At 33.6% G+C, this 22,739-nt stretch overlaps 1 protein-coding gene across 5 annotated transcripts in view; it reads left to right on the top strand.

Annotated features, from left to right (window-relative positions):
• The window catches only part of LOC143238959 (chordin-like protein 1), a 34,719-nt gene extending 12,890 nt beyond the window's left edge, over window positions 1–21,829 (top strand). For 3 of the 5 annotated variants that reach the window (XM_076479635.1, XM_076479634.1, XM_076479637.1), the window contains 6 exons: window positions 4,939–5,022; window positions 7,098–7,195; window positions 11,521–11,629; window positions 12,104–12,322; window positions 15,904–16,002; window positions 19,563–21,829. In XM_076479635.1, coding sequence (XP_076335750.1) covers window positions 4,939–5,022; window positions 7,098–7,195; window positions 11,521–11,629; window positions 12,104–12,322; window positions 15,904–16,002; window positions 19,563–19,735 — 782 coding nt within the window. In that variant the 3' untranslated portion in view covers window positions 19,736–21,829. The remainder of the gene's footprint in view (window positions 1–4,938; window positions 5,023–7,097; window positions 7,196–11,520; window positions 11,630–12,103; window positions 12,323–15,903; window positions 16,003–19,562) is intronic. The other 2 variants (XM_076479636.1, XM_076479638.1) reach the window with 2 other exon arrangements.
• Window positions 21,830–22,739: the final 910 nt, after the last annotated feature.

The following is a 22,739-nucleotide window of genomic DNA, read 5'->3' as shown; positions in this document are numbered from 1 at the left end:
GTTGTGTTCTATATCCATGTTTGACATCATGTGCTTATACGTATGCCTGTCTACTTTTGAGATTTTATATGCAAACTAATCCAGTCGATTTTTTTTATTCTAAGAATAAATTATAAAAAAAGATCCGTAAGCGGGAATACTATACACACTATTTACCCTGTTGACTAAATACAGTTATCTCTTTGAGTTTATTGAAATGTATCGATTCAGTATTTCAAGTCTTATCGTTTTCAGTGTTAGATTAAATATACTTTGCTATTAAATAAAGATGTTTCCTCAGAGTCATGTAATAATTAGCCTTATTTGGGATAGTGTTCCCAAGCATTGTAACTTTAAAGACTTTCAGTTTGTTTGGTATAAGTATGTTAAAAACTAATTTTCTAATAATATTTTGCTAAACATGTCGGCCTGGCATGGCCAAGCGTGTTAAGGCGTGCGACTCGTAATCTGAGGGTCGCGAGTTCGCATCCCCGTCGCGCCAAACGTGCTCGCCCTTTCAGCCGTGGGGGCGTTATAATGTGACGGGCAACACTATTCTTTGGTAAAAGAGTAGCCCAAGCGTTGGCGGTGGGTGGTGATGACTAGCTGCCTTCCCTCTAGTCTTACACTGCTAAATTAGGGACGGCTAGCAGAGATAGCCCTCGAGTAGCTTTGTGCGAAATTTAAAAACAAAACTAAACATGCTGCACGGTGTCAAACTAGGAAAGGTCTTTTGACCCAAAAAAGATGTGAGAATAAAGTTTATATTAAATGTGAATATTTACAAAGACATCTGTGACAATTTTACATTCTCATGTATGTCGTCTGTATATGTCACAAATAAAGTATTATTAGCAGATGTTTTAATGCGCATGCTAATGTTACATACTTCATACATTTATGACCAACTGTTAGAGAAAATTATGTTTGTACTATAAGAACAGTGAGACCTCCTGCTAACCTTTAAATTACTTCTTTCATCGTCGAAAGTTCTCAGTCTGTATTATGGTCATGATTAATCACTGTTGTCTAAAATCTATATTATAACAAACTTTATGCAAAATAAAACACATTTTACCTCGAACAACAAATTTTAACAAACTTTTCACGAATTTTCCTCTGCACGTGAACCACGTGTACAAACGCTTATTAAACCTGTATCCATGAGACTCAGGAGGCATGCAGTCGAAAGAAATCACTATGGTTCCAGTTTTGTTGTTTGTTTTTAGGAAAATTTTCCACATCTTCTGTCCTGAACATTCTATTGCTCGAGTGTTTCAACTATTAATACAATTACTAAAAGGTCCTTTATCTTCCACATGCTGCCTTTTCCTCAGAAGTGCCTAGGCTATAATATCTTACTACAAAGCTTTCGATAGTGACCTAAACTGATGTGAACAGTCTGGAACTGGTCTTGAACCGAATATATAGGTGTTAACATGCTGACTGTGGCATTTAATTCGTAGCTGCGGTCACTCGCTGCTATATTAGCATATACACATAATTTTACACATTGGGGATAACTCTTTATATTTAAATAGACAATGGTATTACACAATCGCAGTTCTTTTATATTAACCAGTAGAGATGTATAAGTCGTACGTATTTTCCACATTTGAGAAACCTGTTGCAAATGTTCATTTTGAGGTCTTTGAACACAGTTGATCAACATTAGCTTACGCATTACTGATATTTGTCTTATATATGTATTTAAGATTGTTTAACAGGTTTAGCATGCTAAGAGTTCAAAACGCAACGCACCTATTGTTTATTAAAAAAATTTATGCAGCACTTGTTTATACTTTCCTTTAATTGCAATATCAGTGGAAAGCTAGTAAAACAAAGTTTTTCAGAAGAAACTTGATATTTATATTTCTATAATGGAAAAATCCTGTATTATCTTTTCCCTATACGGAGACTGAAACAATGACAAATGGTTGTAACTCAATTTTTCAGAGTAAATTACAAAATAGTCAAGCTTTATTTGTATAGAACACTGCATTCGATTTTTTTTTCTAATCTTTGTTTTTTGAATTTTGCACAAAGCTATTCGAGGGCTATCTGTCCCTAATTTAGCAGTGTAAGACTAGAGGGAAGGCAGTTAGTCATCACCACCTACCGCCAACTCTTGGGCTACTCTTTTACCAACGAATAGTTGGATTGATCGTCACATTATAAAGCCCCCACGGCTGAAAGGGCGAGCACATTTGGCGCGACGGGGATGCAAACCCACGACCCTCAGATTACGAGTCGCACGCCTTAACACACTTGGCCATTTTTCTAATCTGTTAAACCTTTATTTTTTGAAAATACTATGGGCAATGTATACAGGATCTTAACTTATTTTTTCTTACCCACAAATGGCCTTCCGGTGGCACAGCGGTACCCTTGATGGACAGAGCATAGATAGCCCTTTGTGTAGCTTTGTGCTTAAATACAAACAAACAAATATCCAAAAATGTTATCCATTGTAAATTATTAAAAACTACAGTTTTGTTTGACTGTTAAGTTAAAGGTGCTTAAGTAATGTAAAATTAAATTTGACCACGTTGTAAGTTATTTTGTATTAATGTAAACAAACCGGAATTATAATGATTTTTTTCATTTTCTGTAATTTATCACATTATTAAATGCAGTAAAATTTTCCATCATCAGCATGCAAAAATTGTTTTAATTTCTTTGCTGTGAATGAAGTGTTAAATATCAAAGTAACAGGTTAGCCAATTACAGAATAATACCATTATTGGGTAATAGTTTTTACTTGAAGCATCCTACAAATTCAACTTTTCTTCGCGACTAAGAATCAAATTGATCTTCCAGATTTAGTTCAAGATTTTTTCACGAATTCTTCAACTTGCCTATAATTTATCAGCACTATTAAAAGGTTCTGTGATAATACATAACATTCATTATCCTTTTGCCGACATCTTGAGGAGTCTTCATTATAAACTTTCCTAATAAGATGAGGAAACTAATTCGATCCGATATTGACTATGAGGAATTAGGTAGGTGTCCTAATCTAGTATAGAAGGAACTTTTTAGTACACGAGAATAAACATTTTTCATAAGATCGATTGGCTATACCTGCTTCTATCTCATTTTTAAAAGTGGATTACGAGAAGAAAACTTTTACGACCAAAAATATCGTTAACGTCGAAGGTACCCAATTAATGAAACAATACATCATGATCTTTATAAATAATAACGTAAGAAAAAGATATATGTATTTATATATATACTTATTTTAAGGTCGATTTTTAAAAGTTTCACTCTAACTACGTAGTTTGGTCTGATTAAAAGAAAATATTAATTTCTATTGGATGGGACAGTTTCTCAATGTTCATGGAAATTACGCATGCATGTACATAGTTCCAGGTATTAGCGACACTTGGGTTCCTTTGATTTTTTTCTCTCCTATTGCTGAAAAATGAGCTAAAGGCTATAATACCAGAAGCCATTGAACTTACGATCAATACTTGGACTGTAGATATTACACGCACGCTATTTTATTGTAGGAAATGAAAAGTGAAGGTTGTTTTTTTAATGTAACTCGTTTTCAAATTTGCTCTGCCATCGAAATTCATTAAAATATCATGATTCTGAGTAAGACATTATTAAGAGTTAAGCTGAATTGTAGCATAATATTATATTAAATCTCCTTTCTCTCGTAATTTTGATACTCCAAACCAGCAGCACGTTAAGTTAATGCTGGAATCGAAAATATTTCTGTGTTAAGTGTATGAATACTGATTTGTTCTTCAATACGGATAACCTTTTATTTAGAATAAAACAACAACAAAGTTTTCAAACTATTTGTGTAAGAGCATATAAGACATTTATAATTGTTGAGCACTGAATTTGCATAAAATGTTTAGGCAAATTATCTGATATGCCGTATACTATCACGAAGTGGCTTCTGCCTCACGGTTACTCAGAGGTAAGTCTGAGAGCTTACAACACAAAAAGTTGGCATTCAACCCTTGCGGTGGGCACGACACAGACAGCCCACAGTGTGGCTTTGTGCTTAATAAGAAACAATTAAGGTGACTAACTTTAACATTTATAAGAGCTTAAAATACATGTAAAAACAAATGAAGTGAATCATCTTACGATTCTCATTTTAAATGGAATGTTTTTGTTTCCTTTTTTTACAAACATTCGCTGTCCTGCTAATTAAGAGTTGTGGTTTAAAGGTTTGAACTTGGTCGGGAATAGATAATTTTTATTTACAACAACAACAAAAAAATACTGACCACCTTCAGTATTCTGTTCCAAACTTGGATACAATATTATACATAACTGTAATAAGGCACACGCAGTTTTACAAAATATCCATACGAAATCTATCTAGGTTGCCTCAAACTACTCAATATAAATGCTGATCGAAATAATAGTATGATAATATACTAACAAATACATTTATTTCCACTATTACCAGTCACTCCCCTCTTCCTTTTATCGTAAGTTAGTTCAAACTTTGGTTCCTTTCGTTACTACTTGTGTAGAACAATATCCACGATTTGAGCGTTGATTATAACATGTATATTTCGCACAATGTTATAAGCTTTGTAAACAAAACAAAATCCTGTGTATATAAAGCCCAACGGCCACCATGTACAAATTTTGTTTTGGAATTTCATATAAAGCTACACGTGATTTGCGCTAACCGTCCCTAATTTTCAAGTGATAAACTAAATGGAGGGCAGCTAGTAAACATCACTTATCGTCAATTTCTGGGCTACTCTTTTACCAACGAATAGTGGGATTTATCGTATCATTATTAGACCCCAATGACTGAATGCCCTAACCATCAGACAATGCTGCGAAATGATTAATTCTACACTATTTCTGTAACTTTTTTTGTGTTTCGACTACTGAGAGAAAATAATTCCCCAATTTCTTTACTAAAAATAAGAATATAACATTGTTATTTCTTATACTTCCTACAAAATTGAGCAGATGTGGAAATTGAAGACACCAACACCCGTGAACATATGCTTGGGACGTTCACTTTCACAGACAAAACGCGCAACTCAAGAAACGGTCAGTGTCTGTTTTGTTTGAATGTTTGCAAATGTTGATCAATTAATTGAGTTTTTAATAATACCGTTTAAAAATTTTGAGTCGGGTGTTGAAAATGATACGTTAACGTGAGCTTGACATTCTATTTCCGAGAATAATATAATTCAGATGTGTGGTATTTCATCTTGAGATTGTGGACTTTAATTATTCTGATATTTCGTGGTTTCAATGTAAACTTTTACTGATATTTCTTTTTTACCGTTTCATTGCTTAATATCGCTAATTTAAATCCTTAACAAACTTCTCATTCAATTTTGCTTATAAATTAATATTTTACGATGAGCAGTACTTTTGATTCCCAGTGTGAAGAATGTAGTATTGATACTTCTAGGATTTATAGTAAAACAGTTTATTTTTGTATTTGTTAACTTAATCAAGAACCACCCACCTAGCAGTTTTATACTTCTATGTCACTCACTGCCTCTTCCCAATGTTTAATACACGTTTTCACATTTATCAAAATTTAAACAACAAAAGCAATACGTCTTCCTCATGAATCCTAGTTCCTTAACTGTTCAGAAGTAGTCTGTAACAAGTTGTCTTGTTTGCCTTATACATAACTATTTTGCTACTTATTAATTATAAGATTTCTATACCATAATTAAATATTTCGATGTTTAAAACATCTTTTATAATGAAGTTTCCAAGTATCTATCGTTAACTTCCACGTGTGTGTGTGCATCGAAACTTTAAACCCTCTTAATATTTGTCAGTAAACAACCAAGATCCTTTCGACAACACTAAATGTTTACACCAGAAAAAATATATACTTTTTAATTTAATTGCTTAAACAAAAAAAATGCATAAAGGCAAAATATAAAATATAACTTTAGTAATTTTTCAAAACCAAAATGAACCATAACTCATCAAAAATAAACAATCAACCCTGAAAATGGAAACAACCGTCTACTCGAGCTTATATACAAACCATCTTAATGTATAACTACATGTATAGTTCGATAAAAGCCACAAAATACAAAGAGTTATGTCATGTACAGAGTAATTCCAGGAAAAATCACACTTTACACAAACTCATATAATTAGACAATGGGAAAATCCAGCGAGAAATCGTAAAGCCAATTGTAATACTGTTATTTACAATGAACAGGGTAAATTAAAAATCTATTCACCTAAAAAACAAAAAACAAGCTGTTGCACAATCAGGATACTCAAATCCAACATAACAGACTATTCTTGTTGTGAGGAGAATCGTGAGGGTTTGCTCATGTAAAATAGCTACTTAAATCGCAGAGCAGATCCAGATATGTCTAATGACCTTCAGAAGGTATGGTTATAAAACGAGCTATCTAGTGGTAGATAGCTAGATAGAAGCCACTTCTCACTCCACGCAATATCGTATGTCGATAACAGGGGGCATCATCCCTTTTGAGATATCGTAATCTTTTCCGAGAAGTCCAGATTAAGACAACTCTCAAGTACTGGACACATTTACACTTCACAACTATCTTTGCAGCAACTTGTACCATCATCTGCAAGAAACGACAAACTATGGGGATAATTGTGTTATAGTAGGATGACCTTTGTACAGATGGGCAATAACAGTTCGATATATCACAGTTCTCGAGCACAGCCTTCTACCTGTCTGTGCGAGGGCCAATATAACAAACAAGGCAGTTACAAAACATTATCTCGTGGCCAAGCCAAGAGCCTGATATTAAACTTATCGAACCTATAAGATTTATCCTTAATCTATTGTCCTCTAGTATCATTTCTATCTACTTTCTAAGCCATAAGTGAAGCGCAGTCTTAAATGTCCACACATTTTAGATCTTCCAAATATGGTTTGTAACCATGTTTCTGTAGTAGCTTTGTAAGACAATGCTAAGAAAAAAACTGCCTCTTCCAGAGTTTCATTTACAGAATATATTATTAAGCAAATGTGATTTTTGCCATGTCAACACTAATATTTAAATGTTTAGTACGTTTTTGTTTACCATGTAGTATCATTCAAAATAACAATACGAATCGTATGATTTGTTCTTTGTAATAATTGTTTTTTTTTTTTACATTTGTAGATTGTTTATCTGGAGGTCAGATCTACTCTCAGAACGCAACGTGGCATCCTGTGATTGGCCCGCTTGGACAAATGGATTGCGTTGTATGCAAATGTCAGGTCAGAATAACATTTATTAACTGCTAAATAATAGACAATGAATATTGTAATAAAATATACTTATATTTTAACATAACTTAATGTTTTGGAACATTATGGGGTATTGGTCCATCTCGTCTGTTCCATCCCCTTGATTAAATTAACTAAAACCAGCAAATATAAAATCTCAAAGCCATCTTTTATCATTTATAAACTTATCAAGATTTTCTTAAATTCACTTAAATTTACGGCCTCTATAACATCCAAGGGAACCCATTCCAAAAGCCAACCATCCTGTCAGAAAAATGAAACTTAGCTGAAGATAACTCTAACAATGCCAACATTTATACTTGTATCCTTTAGTTCTATTATTCTCACTATTAAATATGAAAAAATGATGCACCAATATTATCAGTTCTCTTTACAATTTTAAACACCTCAGTCAGATCCCCAATAACTCTCCTTTTTTTAAGAAAAACAATTTGAGAAATTTCAGCCTCTCCTCATATGACAACCCCTCCATCACAGGCACTATTCCAGTAACTTTTCTCTGAGCCCTTTCTAACAATATGTTTTTTCTTAACCAGTTCAGAATTAATGCAGTTACCTTGTTTGATCTCGTTTCCATTTATCAGCTGATCAAGATGTGAAATACGGCTTAAATCTTCATTAGTAGAAAAACAGAAGAAAAACAAAATGTAATGACCCTGCTATCTCACAATCATCAGACACTATCCTTCCTTTATCAGCTCTCAACGATCCTACCACCATTTTAACATTTTGTTTAGTGGTAACGTATTGAGGCCCGGCAGAGCCAGGTGGTTAAGGCACTCGACTTGTAATCCGAGGTTGTGGGTTCGAATCCCCGTTACACCAAACATGCTCGCTTTTTCAGCTGTGAGGACGTTACAACGTGACGCTAAATCCCACTTGGTAAAAGAGTAGCCCAAGAGTTGGCGGTAGGTGGTGATGACCAGCTGCCTTCCCTCTTGTCTTACATTGAAAAATTAGGGACGACTATAGCAGATAGCCCTCATGTAGCTTTGTACGAAATTCAAACTAAACTTGATGCATTGAAAGAAATCCATACGGTGAATTATTTACATTTTCAGCCAGCTTTTACTCACTGATCCTTTTTGGTGTCTTAAATTCCTGTTTCATCAACTTTCTTGATATTCTATAATCTTCTAAATCTCCTGTCATACCAGTCAACTTAAATCCCTTAAATTTATAAAGCTTTTCTTTAATTTTATTTCTTAAACTATTTCTACTTGTGGCTACCATTTCCTTTCTATAAAAAATATGCTTACCTTAAATATTTTAAAAAATTATCATTGTTATTATTAATCATTATCCCTTATCTCAATTCGCAGCAAAACATCGAATTTTCATTTGCACCCTGATGATTTTCATTTTCCACACTCTAGATTATTTTTAACAATAATCTAAAACAACATTGTATCTAATAGGTTATTTGATTAATGGGCCGACATGCCCAGGTGGTTAGGGCGATCGACTCGTAATCTGAGGACCGTGGGTTCAAATTCCCGTTACACCAAACATGTTCGCCATTTCAGCCGTGGCTGCGTTATAATGGTACGATCAATCCCAGTATTCGTTAGTAAAATAACAGTCCAAGAGTTGGCGGTGAAGTGGTGATGACGAGCTGCCTTCCCCATAGTCCTACAATGTAAGACTATGTATGTAGATTTTAACGAAATTAAAAAAAACAAAACAAACCTTTACTAATTGGTGAAGAAAACCATCCTGAACAGTTTCCAAAAACCTTTCTTCCTCAAGGTTGGACTCTAGCACTTCCCAGTCTATATGCCTGAAATTAAAATCACCCATAATTTTGAATTCATTAACAGCTAAAATTCTAAATCTCATTGTACAGTTTCTCACTAATTTCGTTGATATCATTTAGTGGTTTGTTACAAATTTCCACTGAAAGTCTCTTCTCTTTACATCCAGTAATAGAAACCCAAGTGGATTCAGTCTCCTTGCTATTATCTTTGATATCCTTAACTTCAACAGGATGTTTTAAATATAAAGTTGCTCCCCATTTAATAACCTCTACATACACTACAAAAACTGCACCTCTGCTAGCCCCCTTTATTACTATCTGTTGTTCTGTCAGTTATATCCTAGACCTGTGCCCATGGGTAGCATAATCTGATTCTTTTCTTCCTATTTACCCAATTACTATTACATCCACATTATTTGTCAAGGAATCATCTATGATTTTCTTTATCATCACGTTCTTCTCTGACTCTTTTGTTTTCCTTCCGTCCAATAGTTCCTCATCTGCAGAAGCAAAAGATCTGAAATTTGGTCATTGTAACTAAATTCACATTTTTTTACTATAATACTACTAGTATCCTTTCTAACTTCCCGAAAATGATTGTTAACTTATGTATCTCTTGCATGTAACAGCTTAAGCTCCTCATGAAATCCTGCTGCCATTTTCCAGTCTACACATCTCTTTATGTATTGTCTCTACTTTGATTAGTATAGTCTCCAACCTACAAACTCTACATAACAATTGCACACCTTCATTACTAGCTTCCTGAAAAGAAGCTTAAACCTTACTCATTTCACCCATTACGTTTAAAAAAAGATGAATGTTTAATTCCTACATTAGTCTTAATCACTGTATTTAAATAGCCTGAAAATAAACACTCAATACCAAATAACAGTAAAATGAAATATGTTGTATGTCAGACCACCAAGGAGTTAACTACAAATAAATGAAAACGGATTTACCGTTCAGTTGCTATTAAGTCTAACGTTTAAGAACCAATTTTTTATCACTAACTGGTCTTTACACTAAAATAATAAAGTTTATCTTTAATTAGATATAATTTAGAAGAAAGAAATTAATTCTTAAAATTCCAGGAAACACTAAACTAGTTTTTAGATTGTGTTTATTTAATAAAATAATGTAGTTATAATGTTTAACAATTTGCCAGTAAGTTGATATACACCAAAGCCTAAAGTACAATTACACATATTAAGTCTGTTTTAAGGTTATAGCAAAATTTACATTACTAAACGTTAAGTTGAAACTTCGACCATCTTAGTTTTCTTTACCCGAATTACAATATTTAGTTATTATACTTTATTTAACCCATATCACTGCAAATTATAATATTAATACTGAATAACTTTCAGAAAACTTTAACGGTATAAGATCTTAACTTTTCAACGTCCTTCCTCTTCTGCAGCTTTTGTATCAACAAATCCATTTGATGAAATAACTTAAGCTTAGACCTAATTTAGTAACTCATAACAAACTGTCATAAGAGCTACTTCGACGTTCTCAGCCTCCCGCTAGTACGGCGGTAAGTCTATGGATTTATAATGCTACAATCAGGGGTTTGATTCCCCTCCCCCTGGGCTCCACAGATAGCCTGATGTGGCTTTAATATAAGAAAAACATACACACTCCACGTCCTCAAATTTAAAATTAGTCTTTAACGAAAATGTATACAAAATATTTTTTGTCAAAAACAACAACAACTGGTTTGTGTATCAAATCATTTGAATTAGGATGATATTTTATATTTCAGTTCTATTTTTGGTGAACAGCTAAACTTACTTAAAATTATTAACCATTTCACTAATGGGTACCGTGCTTAAAACAAACCAAGTTAGAAACATTATTTTATGATTATTTATATTACGTTTCCTAAAAACTGATTGAAGAGGCATGCTCAAATAATTATTACTTTTATGTATGAAGCTAACACTGGGTAGGTAAGTAAAGTAACTTCTATGTTAAAAGCACTCTTCTACACTGAAGTCGCTTTGCTATGATTTGGTGAAGCAGTGACTAGTTGAACTTTAAAAATACGTGAAGATTATTACAAATTATATGTTTTTACAGTGAAAAAAACAACAACCAAATCTGAAATCAGTAAAGATCGGATATTAGTTTTATCATCATACGTCGATTGCTGAGTGTATGTATTACAACATTTAAGTATAAATATGTTACTAGAATAAACTTGAAAAGCATTTTTAATGCACTGCATCTGCCTGGGAAGTTTTGGCCAATGTTTTCAACTGCTGGCACAAGTCTTCATCAGATCTGTGTTGGAAAGGTCGTCCAAATCATCCTAGACAGATGCATTACATTAATAACAGCTTTCAAGGATAGTCTTCTCTGTCTAAACCTCAAGTAATAACTGGGATGAAACATAATTTTCTGTAAAAATGTTTTATGAAAGTTCTGTTAAAGATAGTTATTGATTGTCGTTTATTAAATTCATGTCTGTTATAGGTTTCTGAAAACTTTTCTGATGTTTGGCTACTCTAATTAATTCTACTTTATTCTCCTACAGCTAGGCAAAGTGGTATGTAACCGACTGAGCTGTAAAGAAACCAAAACCTCTTTATGTGCTAAAGTGGCGCATGTCCTAGGACACTGTTGTCCTATTTGCGTTAATGAAGGTGAGTGTGTGATTTTTATGCTTTAGAAATCTTCAGATAAAAGTAAATTTGTCAACATACGTAAAAGCAGTTGTTCTCTATACACGTTTGAAGTTCTATGACCCTGTGTATTTGTATCAATATCAAATTGATCGCTAACTCTGTGCAAGTCTTTCAATTTCAATCTAACATTCAAAATATAACTTCAAGTACCGCCTAATTTCTCAAAAACAATATTAAAGAATTAACCTACAATTGTATTTGTACTCCATTTCAGTTATAATTTTGGAAAGTTTTAAAATTTTAATTAGAAGCTGATACAAGCCTTAAGCCAAAACATCAATAAAAACCCAATAAACCAATAAATATTTCATTATGAAACGCCTTTCAGATAAAGTTTTTAAATGTTGATTGGTAGACAGTCCAAAAATTACTGTCGCTGCTTCAAAACGTGATTTGTTGTGTTTCAACGTCTTTTCTGTGTATTATACAAAGAAACGGAGAGTCCAAATGAAACACTTACTTTTAAAGAAGTTCAGAAGCAAAATCCCCTCGTCAATGAGACGATAGAAAAGAACTGCATTCCAAGACAAATGGATATCATCGTATTTAGAAGCCAAGGTATCAGCCAACTCAGTGGCTACTACCAATATGCATTTCGGAAACTGAATGATCATAGGCTTACCCGATTATTGTTCTGGATGGTTAAAGCTGGTGAGTTGTAATCCTATCAAAGAATATTATTAATTTAATCTTTGTCCAAGCCAGCTTGGACCATGGAAAGTAATTTCAAAAAGAAGAAAGAAAAATTTAATTTATTTCTGTTAAATTTCTTCACGACAAGATATCGAAATTTTGTTTCCCAATTCACTAATATAAGATAAGTTTGGCATATTTCTTTGCCAAGTGTTACTATTTCGGAAAATATTCTTCACTTTTTTCCTTATATATGGTGGTTATAAAATATGTTTTGTAGTTTAGTACGCCATATCAGGCCATCCCTTAATTAATGTCCAATTTTAGGTTCAGAAAAAGAGAAGGATTTCAAACGCTTTTAATATTATTTAATCAATAATGTATGTTCCATTATTGTTAATTACTTCCTGCCAACGATTCACAAGCTACTGAATGCCACTTCTACAAAATTATTGTGGTTTGGAGGAAAAGAATGTGGAGAGGATAGTTTTGACTTATTCATGTGTTCGAAGCACTTTTCCATCAAGATAGTTCTGAAAACTTTGGAATAGATGATAACCAGATGGGGAAAGGTCTGGAGTAAGCTCGTCTAACTCTTCAATCTTTGCAGATGTGATCCTTGTTGTATGGGGCCGTGCATTATTCTAGTGTAACACAACACCTTTACGGTTGATCAAAGCAGGCCTCTTCTTTCAATGCAACATCAGACACTCTAATTGTTGAAAATAGACGTCTGATGTAATCGTTAACTGAGTGGCAGAAACTCAAAGTGGATCACACCAACAATATCCCATCAAACGCTTAACTAGACTTTTTTAGGGTATATGTCCATTTTGGGCTGCGCAAGTTTACTTGTACTAAGCCATTGTTTGCGGCGCTTAACATTTTTATAAAATAAGCATTTTTCATCTCCAGTCTCAAAAAGGTGAGTTGCGTTCACGAGAGTGCAGAGAAGTGCAAATGTCTACTTTTCTTCTAAGGTTGGCTTCTGTCAAATCATGGAGAACCTATTTTCCAAGTTTCGACACCTTTCCAAGCTGTTGCAGATGACAATGAACTGCTGAATGGACTGAATTAAGCTTCTGTGATAGATTTTCAATTGTTACAGCACAATCTTCATCAAGTGCAACCAGTACCAAGTCATCATTAAACCCAACAGGATGACCTGAACGTGGTATATCACTTAAGCTGTAGTCACCCGATTTGAGCTTCTGAAACTACCTTCGACATTTTCTTTCATTGAGAGACCTCGCATCATAAACACCTTGAATGTTTCGTGTAGTTTCTGCTGCACTATTGTCTTTTTTTGAACTCATAAAGCATTATATGCCTAATGAGCTCCTCAGACACATCCATCTTCATAAGGGTTTATTTGATTAATGATCTGAAAAGGTGGAGTTGGGTTAGTTACTTTTATTTGTCTGAACATTTTTATACACGTTATACTACATATTTTAGTCATTAAAACCTTCAACAAAGACAGCTATGATGATGCACTTTCTGTATTAAATTTTCGGACCTTATTTATGGGATGACCTGATATTTTCACAAACGGTATGGCATAGAAAAGCGAAATAACATAGGGGATTAAGGATATCTTGCTGACATAGATATGACACTTGTCATACATTGACATCAAAGACACCACCGTAGTTTCTTCCGCATATTTCCATGATTATAAATTCGCTTATCAAGCGTAGTGCAGTTATTTCAAACAACATGAAACTGACAAATGTGTGGAAACAGAAAGGTGAAACAATATCGTGTTATCATACCAAAGAATGCAATGCTGAAACAGCTCTCAGAAAGTGCTGTAAAGTGTGTAATATCCACAGAGAGCCTTGTTTCAGCGTTATAGTGCGCCCAAGGTCATACAAAATGAGAAGAGATGTTAATCTCAAGACAGCTGGTAGGGGTATTAAAACTTTTATTTAAAAAAAAGTAGAGAACAACGTTTCGACCTTCTTAGGTCATTTTCAGGTTAACAGGTTGTTTAATACCCATACTAGCCGTCTTCAGATTCAATTTTACTTCAAGTAGGTTTCTCGTCATCACGAGGAAAAAGATTGCAGAAATGATAATCAACGTACAAGCAGATCATCGATACCTGCTGAAACAATCGCTGAGGTCAGACGTCATAACAGAACAAGCCAGCACAAGCATATAAAGGCAGAGAAATGCTCATTATGTTTTCCAGTGTTTGGCTTTGCCATTTTAAATTGTTTTTATGGCTTTCTGATCATATTTGTAAATGTTTACTTTCAAGCTACACCATTTTCGATCACCGCAGGGGATGAATTTATTCCAAACTATTGGTTTTGCATTGGATTTCTTGGAGAGACTGAAAGTCGATTGCTAATGACCTGCCAAAATCTTATGTATTTTCTACAAATCTCTAAGATGGTTTTACAGTTGATTATGTTATTGGACCATAGTTGTGGAAGACTCATCAGAGCATGAACTACAAACCTGCACAGTGAGTGCTACATTGTACCATGTAAAATGTTCAAGCCAATGTGATCCCCAAGTTGCAGGAACAATGAAATATGATTCTACAGTCTTCACGCATAATGATGTTCCTCTGAATATTGTTACCAGGTGAAACCGTCTTGCGGGGACACTTTTAGAACAGAATCATTACGGCTATCTCTCCTATAGAATCCACCGTTTTCAAAGGAATTAACAGCAACTGGTATCTGTTTGTAGCGGTATGTGAAGCCACACGATTGTTGTGGTGGGGACCTCGCACAATTTTAGACTTTAGTTGCTCGGGAATTGAGCAGTATTCCAGATTAGATATATAAGTTGGTGCTGTACTGTATATCGTCACTCGGATATAATGCATTCTGGGCGCTGAAGAAGCACATTTTGAATAATTGCTGTGATTAATCAGGCATCAAGTCATAGTGACTTCCCTGGTGAGAACATATGACAACTATTACATTTACATACGCATGAAATCCTTAGCATTACTGTGCAATTTCACTTTACTATACCATACCCTTTGTGAGATATGACGCACGACCTGCAAAACGTTCATTATAATCACTTTGTATGATTGAATATTTGTATTTTTGCAAAAAAAAATGTAATTATGTTTTTCGCCAAACAAAAGGATGTTTTCAGTTTGGTACTGTGTGATAGATTTGATTTTGTACATCACTACAGAATCTGAAACAATGGTTCAATATGAAGAGAAGAACTGTATGACTAGAAGAGTATTTTAGTTTGGTTATTTTCATTTAAAATTTCAATTATTGTGTCTCCATCTATAAAACCTTTTATGCAAATTTTAAAAAATCTTTAACGACTCCTTCCAACCTTACACCAACTGGACGTGTAGAGGAACGAATCCCCTAGCACTAGATAAACAATCCTGGACCCCTCAGCAAACATACTTTAATTTTGAATACATTAATTTTATAACTAACAAATAAAGGGAAATAAATATGAGTATATTATAATAATTTATTTTATGCTTTCCTACAAACTGGGAAAAACATAAGTAATCTCATGTTTATAATATAAAAAAGATGTCACTCATATAATTTTTAAAGGCAAAAAAACTCTTAAGACAGTTTCTTTTTGACTTTTTCTAGAGAAAATGACGGATTTTTCTGAGCAGCATCTTTCACAGAAGGAATTTGATGTTTTGAAAACTAAGTTTACATTTACACTCCTAGGAGCCACCAAAACAAGTGAGTATAGGTACAACGTTTTGAAAAACAAACCATTATTGGTAAATTGTTATTTCAGAAAAAAAACAAAAGGGTTCTAACATCTGTATATGTCGCTTTTAAATAACATCTTAGAGAATAAAATATAATATCATAATTGTGATTCCTTACATTGACACTAGGCAGTTCTCTCTAACAGTCAATTTGTTACTGAATTTTGAGTAAAGTTACTCGAGAGTTATCTACGATGTCCACCTTTTTTCCTGTTTTACTTTTTGAATTTTGCGCTAAACTACTTGAGGACTATGTATGTCTGCCATCACTTATACTTTTACCAACGAATAGTGATATTCACCGTATAATTGTAACGTTTGCATAGCCAAGAGGGCAAACATGTTTGGCTGACAGGATTCAAACTCGTGACCCACACACTGAGAGTCGAGTACCTTAATAACTAGGCTACACCCACTCTTCGTTAACAGTTATGACGTTGCCTTTGTTATTTTAGCACAAAGCTACACAATGGGCTACTTGTGCTTTGACAAACCAAAGACCTTAGAAATCTAATTTGGGAATTAAATTTCATTACAATTCATGAACTATAAATAAACTGCTTATTTAATAAGTGATTTGAGTGTGATATACTGAAGAGTTTAGGAGGATAGCCATCCACAAATTGAGACAAAAGGAGTTAGGCCTATCGATTCTACTGGAGGTGATAAGTTGTTCAGGCTAACACGATGCGATATTCACACTCTCAAATAAAAAATGGGGGAGACAAAGTTAAAGATAATCAAATTTGGCAAAAGTAGGTCTGACAAAGAATGGTGGAAACACAAGGGGTTCGAGTCCTCGGAAAATTATCACAATTAGTGGCAACTTGGACCTATTTTGATGCATTAAGGACCTAAATATGATAAAAATCGGAGTTTAATAGATATTAAGATCAAAAAAGGAATTTTTACCCTAACTTCTTTACTTTATATCTTCGATTCTTTATATTTTTCTACCAAATCCAGTTTAATTTTTGCCGGTTTATAGTGAATCATTACTTTAGACCAAAAAACTGATTTAAGCTCTCATTCCCGCTTAACGCTTATATTAATTACATTTCGATCAAAGTAAACCTAAAACAAACTACATCGTAAGTGACGTAACACACTTCACAAAAACAATAAAACAAAACGTTTTTTTATTTGTATTTCACAGTATACATATTTATATACTGTTCATTAAATGACAACCGTAATTTTCATCGTAACAAGTATCTACGAAAGATAGCAACTTCAATCTAAGCATTGTATTCCGACAGGCTTTTCAAATACTATATATTATACTAGTTTGTTTGCGTGTTTTTGAATTTCGCGCAAAGCTACTCAAGGGCTATCTGCGCTAGCCGCTCTTAATTTAGGAGTGTAAGACAAGAAGGAAGGTAGCTAGTCATCACCACCCACTCTTGGGCTACTCTTTTACCAACGAATAGTGGGATTGACCGTAACATTATAATGCCCCCATGGGTGAAAGGGCGTCCATGTTTGGTGCGACAGGGATTCGAACCCGCGACCCTTGGATTACGCTTCAAAGACCTTAACTCACCTGGCCATGCACAAAGAACCCACATTAATGCGGTTATTGATTTCAGTATTTGTAGTATATTTCTTTTGGTGCAATTCTTATGTTACCAGGGGTTGTGTAACTAACAGTTATAAAACCAGAACCGGTGTAGTGCATAAATAATTTAGAAAAATTTGTTTAAATTCCAGTGGTGTTCCAGGCCATTCACTTTATATATTGCTTAGGGTTTTTGGATTTTTTTAATTTCTCGCAAAGCTACACAGGGGCTATCTGAGCTAGCCGTTCTTAAGTTAGGAACGTAAGACGAGAAGAAAAGGCAACTAGTCATCACCACCCACCGCCAACTTTTGGCTTACTCTTTTACCATGGCTGAAAGGGCGAGCATGTGTGACGTGGATTCGAGCCCGCTACCCGCGAATTACGAGTCGAGTGCCTTAACCGCCTGGCTATGTGGGGCCCACTACGTAGGGATGTGTTTGTGTATTTTTCTTATAGCAAAGCCACATAGGGCTATCTGCTGAGCCCACCGAGAGGAATCGAACCCGTGATTTTAGCGTTGTAAATCCGTAGACTTACCGCTGTACTAGTGGGGGGCTGCACTACGTAGTGAGTATATATTTTTTAAGTTACCCCTCCCCCTAATATAGGGAATTAGTTGGTTTAGATCCATAAAATTTAAATTTAAGTCCATACATCTACATATATGTAATCCCATGTTAATCATATTGATTGAAAAATATTTCATTTATTGACATTTACAAAGAATTTGTTTTTAAATATTGTGTCCAATTATTTACGAACGTACAACGCAAGGTCCGGGGGATTATTTCCCCTGGTGGACAGAGCGTAGGTAGCTCACCGTTGAGCTTTAAGTTATGAAAGAAATCATTGTTAAAATTACGTTAATTTAATATTCATTCTCTGTTTATGATAATATTGAATCAAATAACAAAAGAAAGTTTTGAAATCATACTAACACCCACACTATCAATGGCATTTTGAAAAATATTATGTATATATTATTAATTTGACAGGTTTTTCTGTGACTACTCTTGTGTTCAGGGCATGATAAAATCTCTTTAGTTAAAAGTAATGGTTCATTATCCCTTTTCAAACATTTCCACAGCATTTTACACCCTAGTTTAAATCATAAAACGTACCCTCTTCCCGAGAAATTTGGAACACGAATGCGGCCTTTTCATCTGTGTGAAATGCCTGAGAATGGCGTCCTAACCTCATCAGTAATTCAATGGTTAAGTAAACAAGATTATGTAATATAGTATGATAGTTAAATCAAATTGCATTTGTAGTGTTATAAGAAAGTAGTCCGCATAAAATCATGTTAATATTCAGAGCATGTATAGAGAAGCGTATTTATGTTCAGGTAGCGGCGTGTCCTCACTTTTCAATCCGTCTCAGTAAAAGTACATTACGTTAGGAAACTGACTCTCAGGAAAAGAGAAAGATTGCATGAAATTTAATACAGGCCAAAAATTTCCAGGGCTCTAAGGCAAGCGTTGTAATGCCCCCCTCCCATAATAGCGCACATTATCTCTCTCTGTTCGGTCAAATAAACTTCGAGTCCCCCACACTTTTAGTTTTTCTTTTACGTATCTGATAGAGCCTCTAGTAGTTTAAGTCAATTCGTATTGTTGGTTTGAAACTCGCGATTTAAGTATGGTATCTTTAAAGAACAAATCAACTAATATGACTCTAGGTAAACCTGGTGTTTATGGTTGAAAATGACCCAGAAATATCATTTTGGGTTTATAGTAACCCAGCGGTGAATAAACGCAAAATTCTATATTACATTTTAACGTCGCTTGTTGAAATACCTTTCTGCTATACAGACGTTTTTTTAATCACGAAACTAATTTTATTGTTAAAACTATAAATCTTCTTGATGTAAAACTCTAAATTGTGATTCTGATTGGTTTTCTAGTTCAATATATTTCCTGGAATTGGTAATTTAGATAACCTGGTTTATTTGTTTCTATTTTCTTTAGAGTTAATGGACAGGTTCATCAAGAAATCAAAGAAGTTGACAAATCGTTGTACAAGCGGTTGCCACGGCAAAATCGCAAGAATGGAAAATGTTCTCCGTCTTAAAAAATTTCCCGGAAATCTCTGTGTTCAAAGCGAGAGAAAACATTCGAAATGTAAATTCCGTTGTACTTAATCGATGTTGTTATAATTCACTTAAGCGGTAAAAATAAGCTTTTCACTTACAGAAAAACTGCCTAGATGAACTTTGGCTCAAAAATAAGAGTATGATTCAACTATGTTTAGTGTCCAACCATCACCTACACAATTTTACGAAAAAAGAAACACTCAGTAAGCACGTAACGCCATTGCAACACTAACTACCACACTCACTAATTATCCTTTGTCACGTTACAAATATCTGTAGCACTTAAGTATGTCAGACATTTTAGTTTAAACGGTAATGAAACATAATTATTGGCTTGTAAATTCAAACTCAATAATTTTTACATACAAATAAGAAAGAAAAACGTTTTAAAGCTTATAGAATTGCAAAACATATATTAAAATTACACCTTCTACATTAACTTTCTCTGCAAAATTTGTTGATTTTTTGTATATTGTTAAAAGCGACCACTCCCAACTTAAAATAAAATATATGAAAATTCTACTTTAATATTACCGATCAATAAACCTCAATAATAATGCATAACTGCAAACTGCAAGAGAATCGTAAGTGTAACACATATCATTGGCTTGCTTACGTAACATACGTTGTTCTGATCACATAAGTTGGAGAAGTAGTATATGTGAAGGCTCATACAAATGTCGTGGAAAGTTTTATAACCTTCGTTGTTTTGCGCAGAGTAAAACAAAATACTTGTGAATAAGGATATGTATTTACTACTGTCAATAGAGAAATAAATGTAGTGTAACTTAACCCAGTTGGTTCAGATTGAATATGTTACCATCAATTTGCTCATGATTTAAAAATAGAATATCTAAGAGCTACATTTACTATAAACATTGTCTATCATAAATGATTTGTTTGTTTTTTTATAGTTAAACACAAAGCTACACAACGGTCTACCTGTGTTCTGCTCACCACCAATTTCGAAACACAAATGTGATAGTGTAGTATTACTGTCTGTAACTTTACGTGTTTTAGATTTCTAAATAAGTAGCAAGTCAGAATTAAAATTATCACTCAATCTCATTAAGGAAATAATGTTTATGTAGATAAGGTTATTAATAACTGGATACTGAATTATTTAAGTCAACTAAATTTATAAAACTTTGTTGTTCCCGGTGTAAGAAAATGACTAAATTATATATAATACTTTGAAAATTAATTGAATAAATTCAAAAACCGAGGGAACGGAAGTAAAGCATCCTTCCTGATTTTATTAGTTTCGTATAAAATAATAAAATAAAAGATGTATTATTAATAAAAAAATATTACATTTCTCCCTTTGTCCCTGTGTTTTAGAAAGAAACACTGTCGAACTTCTATGCGTTTACCGTACCGTACCAAGAAAATTATACTCACCCATTTACTTAGAATAAGTATAGTCTCCAAAAGTCGCTTTATCGCTTTAACTACTAAAAAATGCAGATATTGCTTCTATTATATATTACGATTTACACACCCAAGATGTCACTTTTGCTATGTCCTAAAATTTATTATAGCTCGTAACTTGTATTATAAATTATTATAATATATGCACCTAAAATTTAAATTCCGTTATATACTTGTACTATCATAATATACATATATTTCTAGGATTTCACTTATTATTTATTGGTGTAGATAAACATCTAGCTAAATTTTATATAGTTACTGTTTAAATACCGAAAGCTGGCAACACGTTATAAACCAACAGGTCAAATATTTACGACATAAATCACAAATTTTGGACATATTATTTTACGTAATATCATTTCCAGTAAGGAATTTGTTACAATTAGTAAATAATCTTTAATGTTTCTATATTAGGGTAAAGGTATCAAATGCGTTGTTGGACAAATTTAAATATAAAACTGGAATGAAAGTAAATTTGTACAAATGTGAGATTATTTTACTGATTTTTGCATTTTATGTCTAGTTCAGTTTTAGGATTTACCTAAGTTATTTTAAATTTAGAGAAAAAAATATTTTTGTTACCCAAAGTATGTGATTATTCAAAGCTAATCTTCTGGACAGTGAAAATAATTACGTGTAATGATTGTTATTTGTTAAAAGTTCTATTGATAACTCTTTTTCTTCTTTGCAATAAACGTTCTCACAACCATGTCTGTTAAACAAAGTTTGTTTGAAATGAGAATGTGTTGTTATCAATGTAGACTAACACAAGTTGTCAATAGTGTTGTAATTTGTACGATACTATTGTGTTTAATAACAAGAACAAAAAGTGGTTGGATATGATGAACATTTAATACAATTAATTTTGGGGTTAACTTCGCAAGATATTTAGTGAACACAAAATTTCAAGTTCATTCATGAGCTTTCAGGCAAGTAAGAGATAATTTGTATATGAACGTTATGTTAAGCAACAGTGTAGAATATTATATTATGTGCAATAAATAGAGAAACAAACGTACAAGAGACGGTGCGTTATGTCATTCTAAATACACAATTATAACGAAAACTAAATACAAAATCACTTCTTATTTACATATAAAGATTGGTTTGTTTTGAATTTTCGCGCAAAACTACACGAGGGCAATCTGCGCTTCCTGTCCCTAATTTAACAGTGTAAGACTAGAGGGAAGGCAGCTAATAATACCACCCACTGCCAATTCTTGGACTACTCTTTTACCAAAGAATAGTGGGATTGACCGCAACATTATAATGCCCCCAAGGCTGAAAGGGCGAGCATGTTTGGTATGACGGGGATTCGGACCCGCGACCCTCAGGTAACTAGTGAGCGCCTTAACCATCTGGCCATGCCAGGCCTTACATATACAGACAGTTATAATGAATATAATGAAAAAAGAGGTATAAAAGTAACATAATCAAAGGAATTAATTATTTCAAGTTAATATAATCAATTCATGACTTAAGACAACAGAACTCATTTTACAATTCAATGATACGTATTCTACTACAATGTTTTTGTCGGTATTTTTATCATTTGTATCATTTTACGTTTCCACGATTATTTCTGTGTCCAATTCCGCTTCAATACACAAGAACGGAC

This window comes from Tachypleus tridentatus, chromosome 13 (assembly GCF_004210375.1).
Source record: "Tachypleus tridentatus isolate NWPU-2018 chromosome 13, ASM421037v1, whole genome shotgun sequence".
NCBI classification, from domain to species: Eukaryota; Metazoa; Arthropoda; class Merostomata; order Xiphosura; family Limulidae; genus Tachypleus; species Tachypleus tridentatus.
This window is presented reverse-complemented; position numbering and strand designations above follow the sequence as displayed.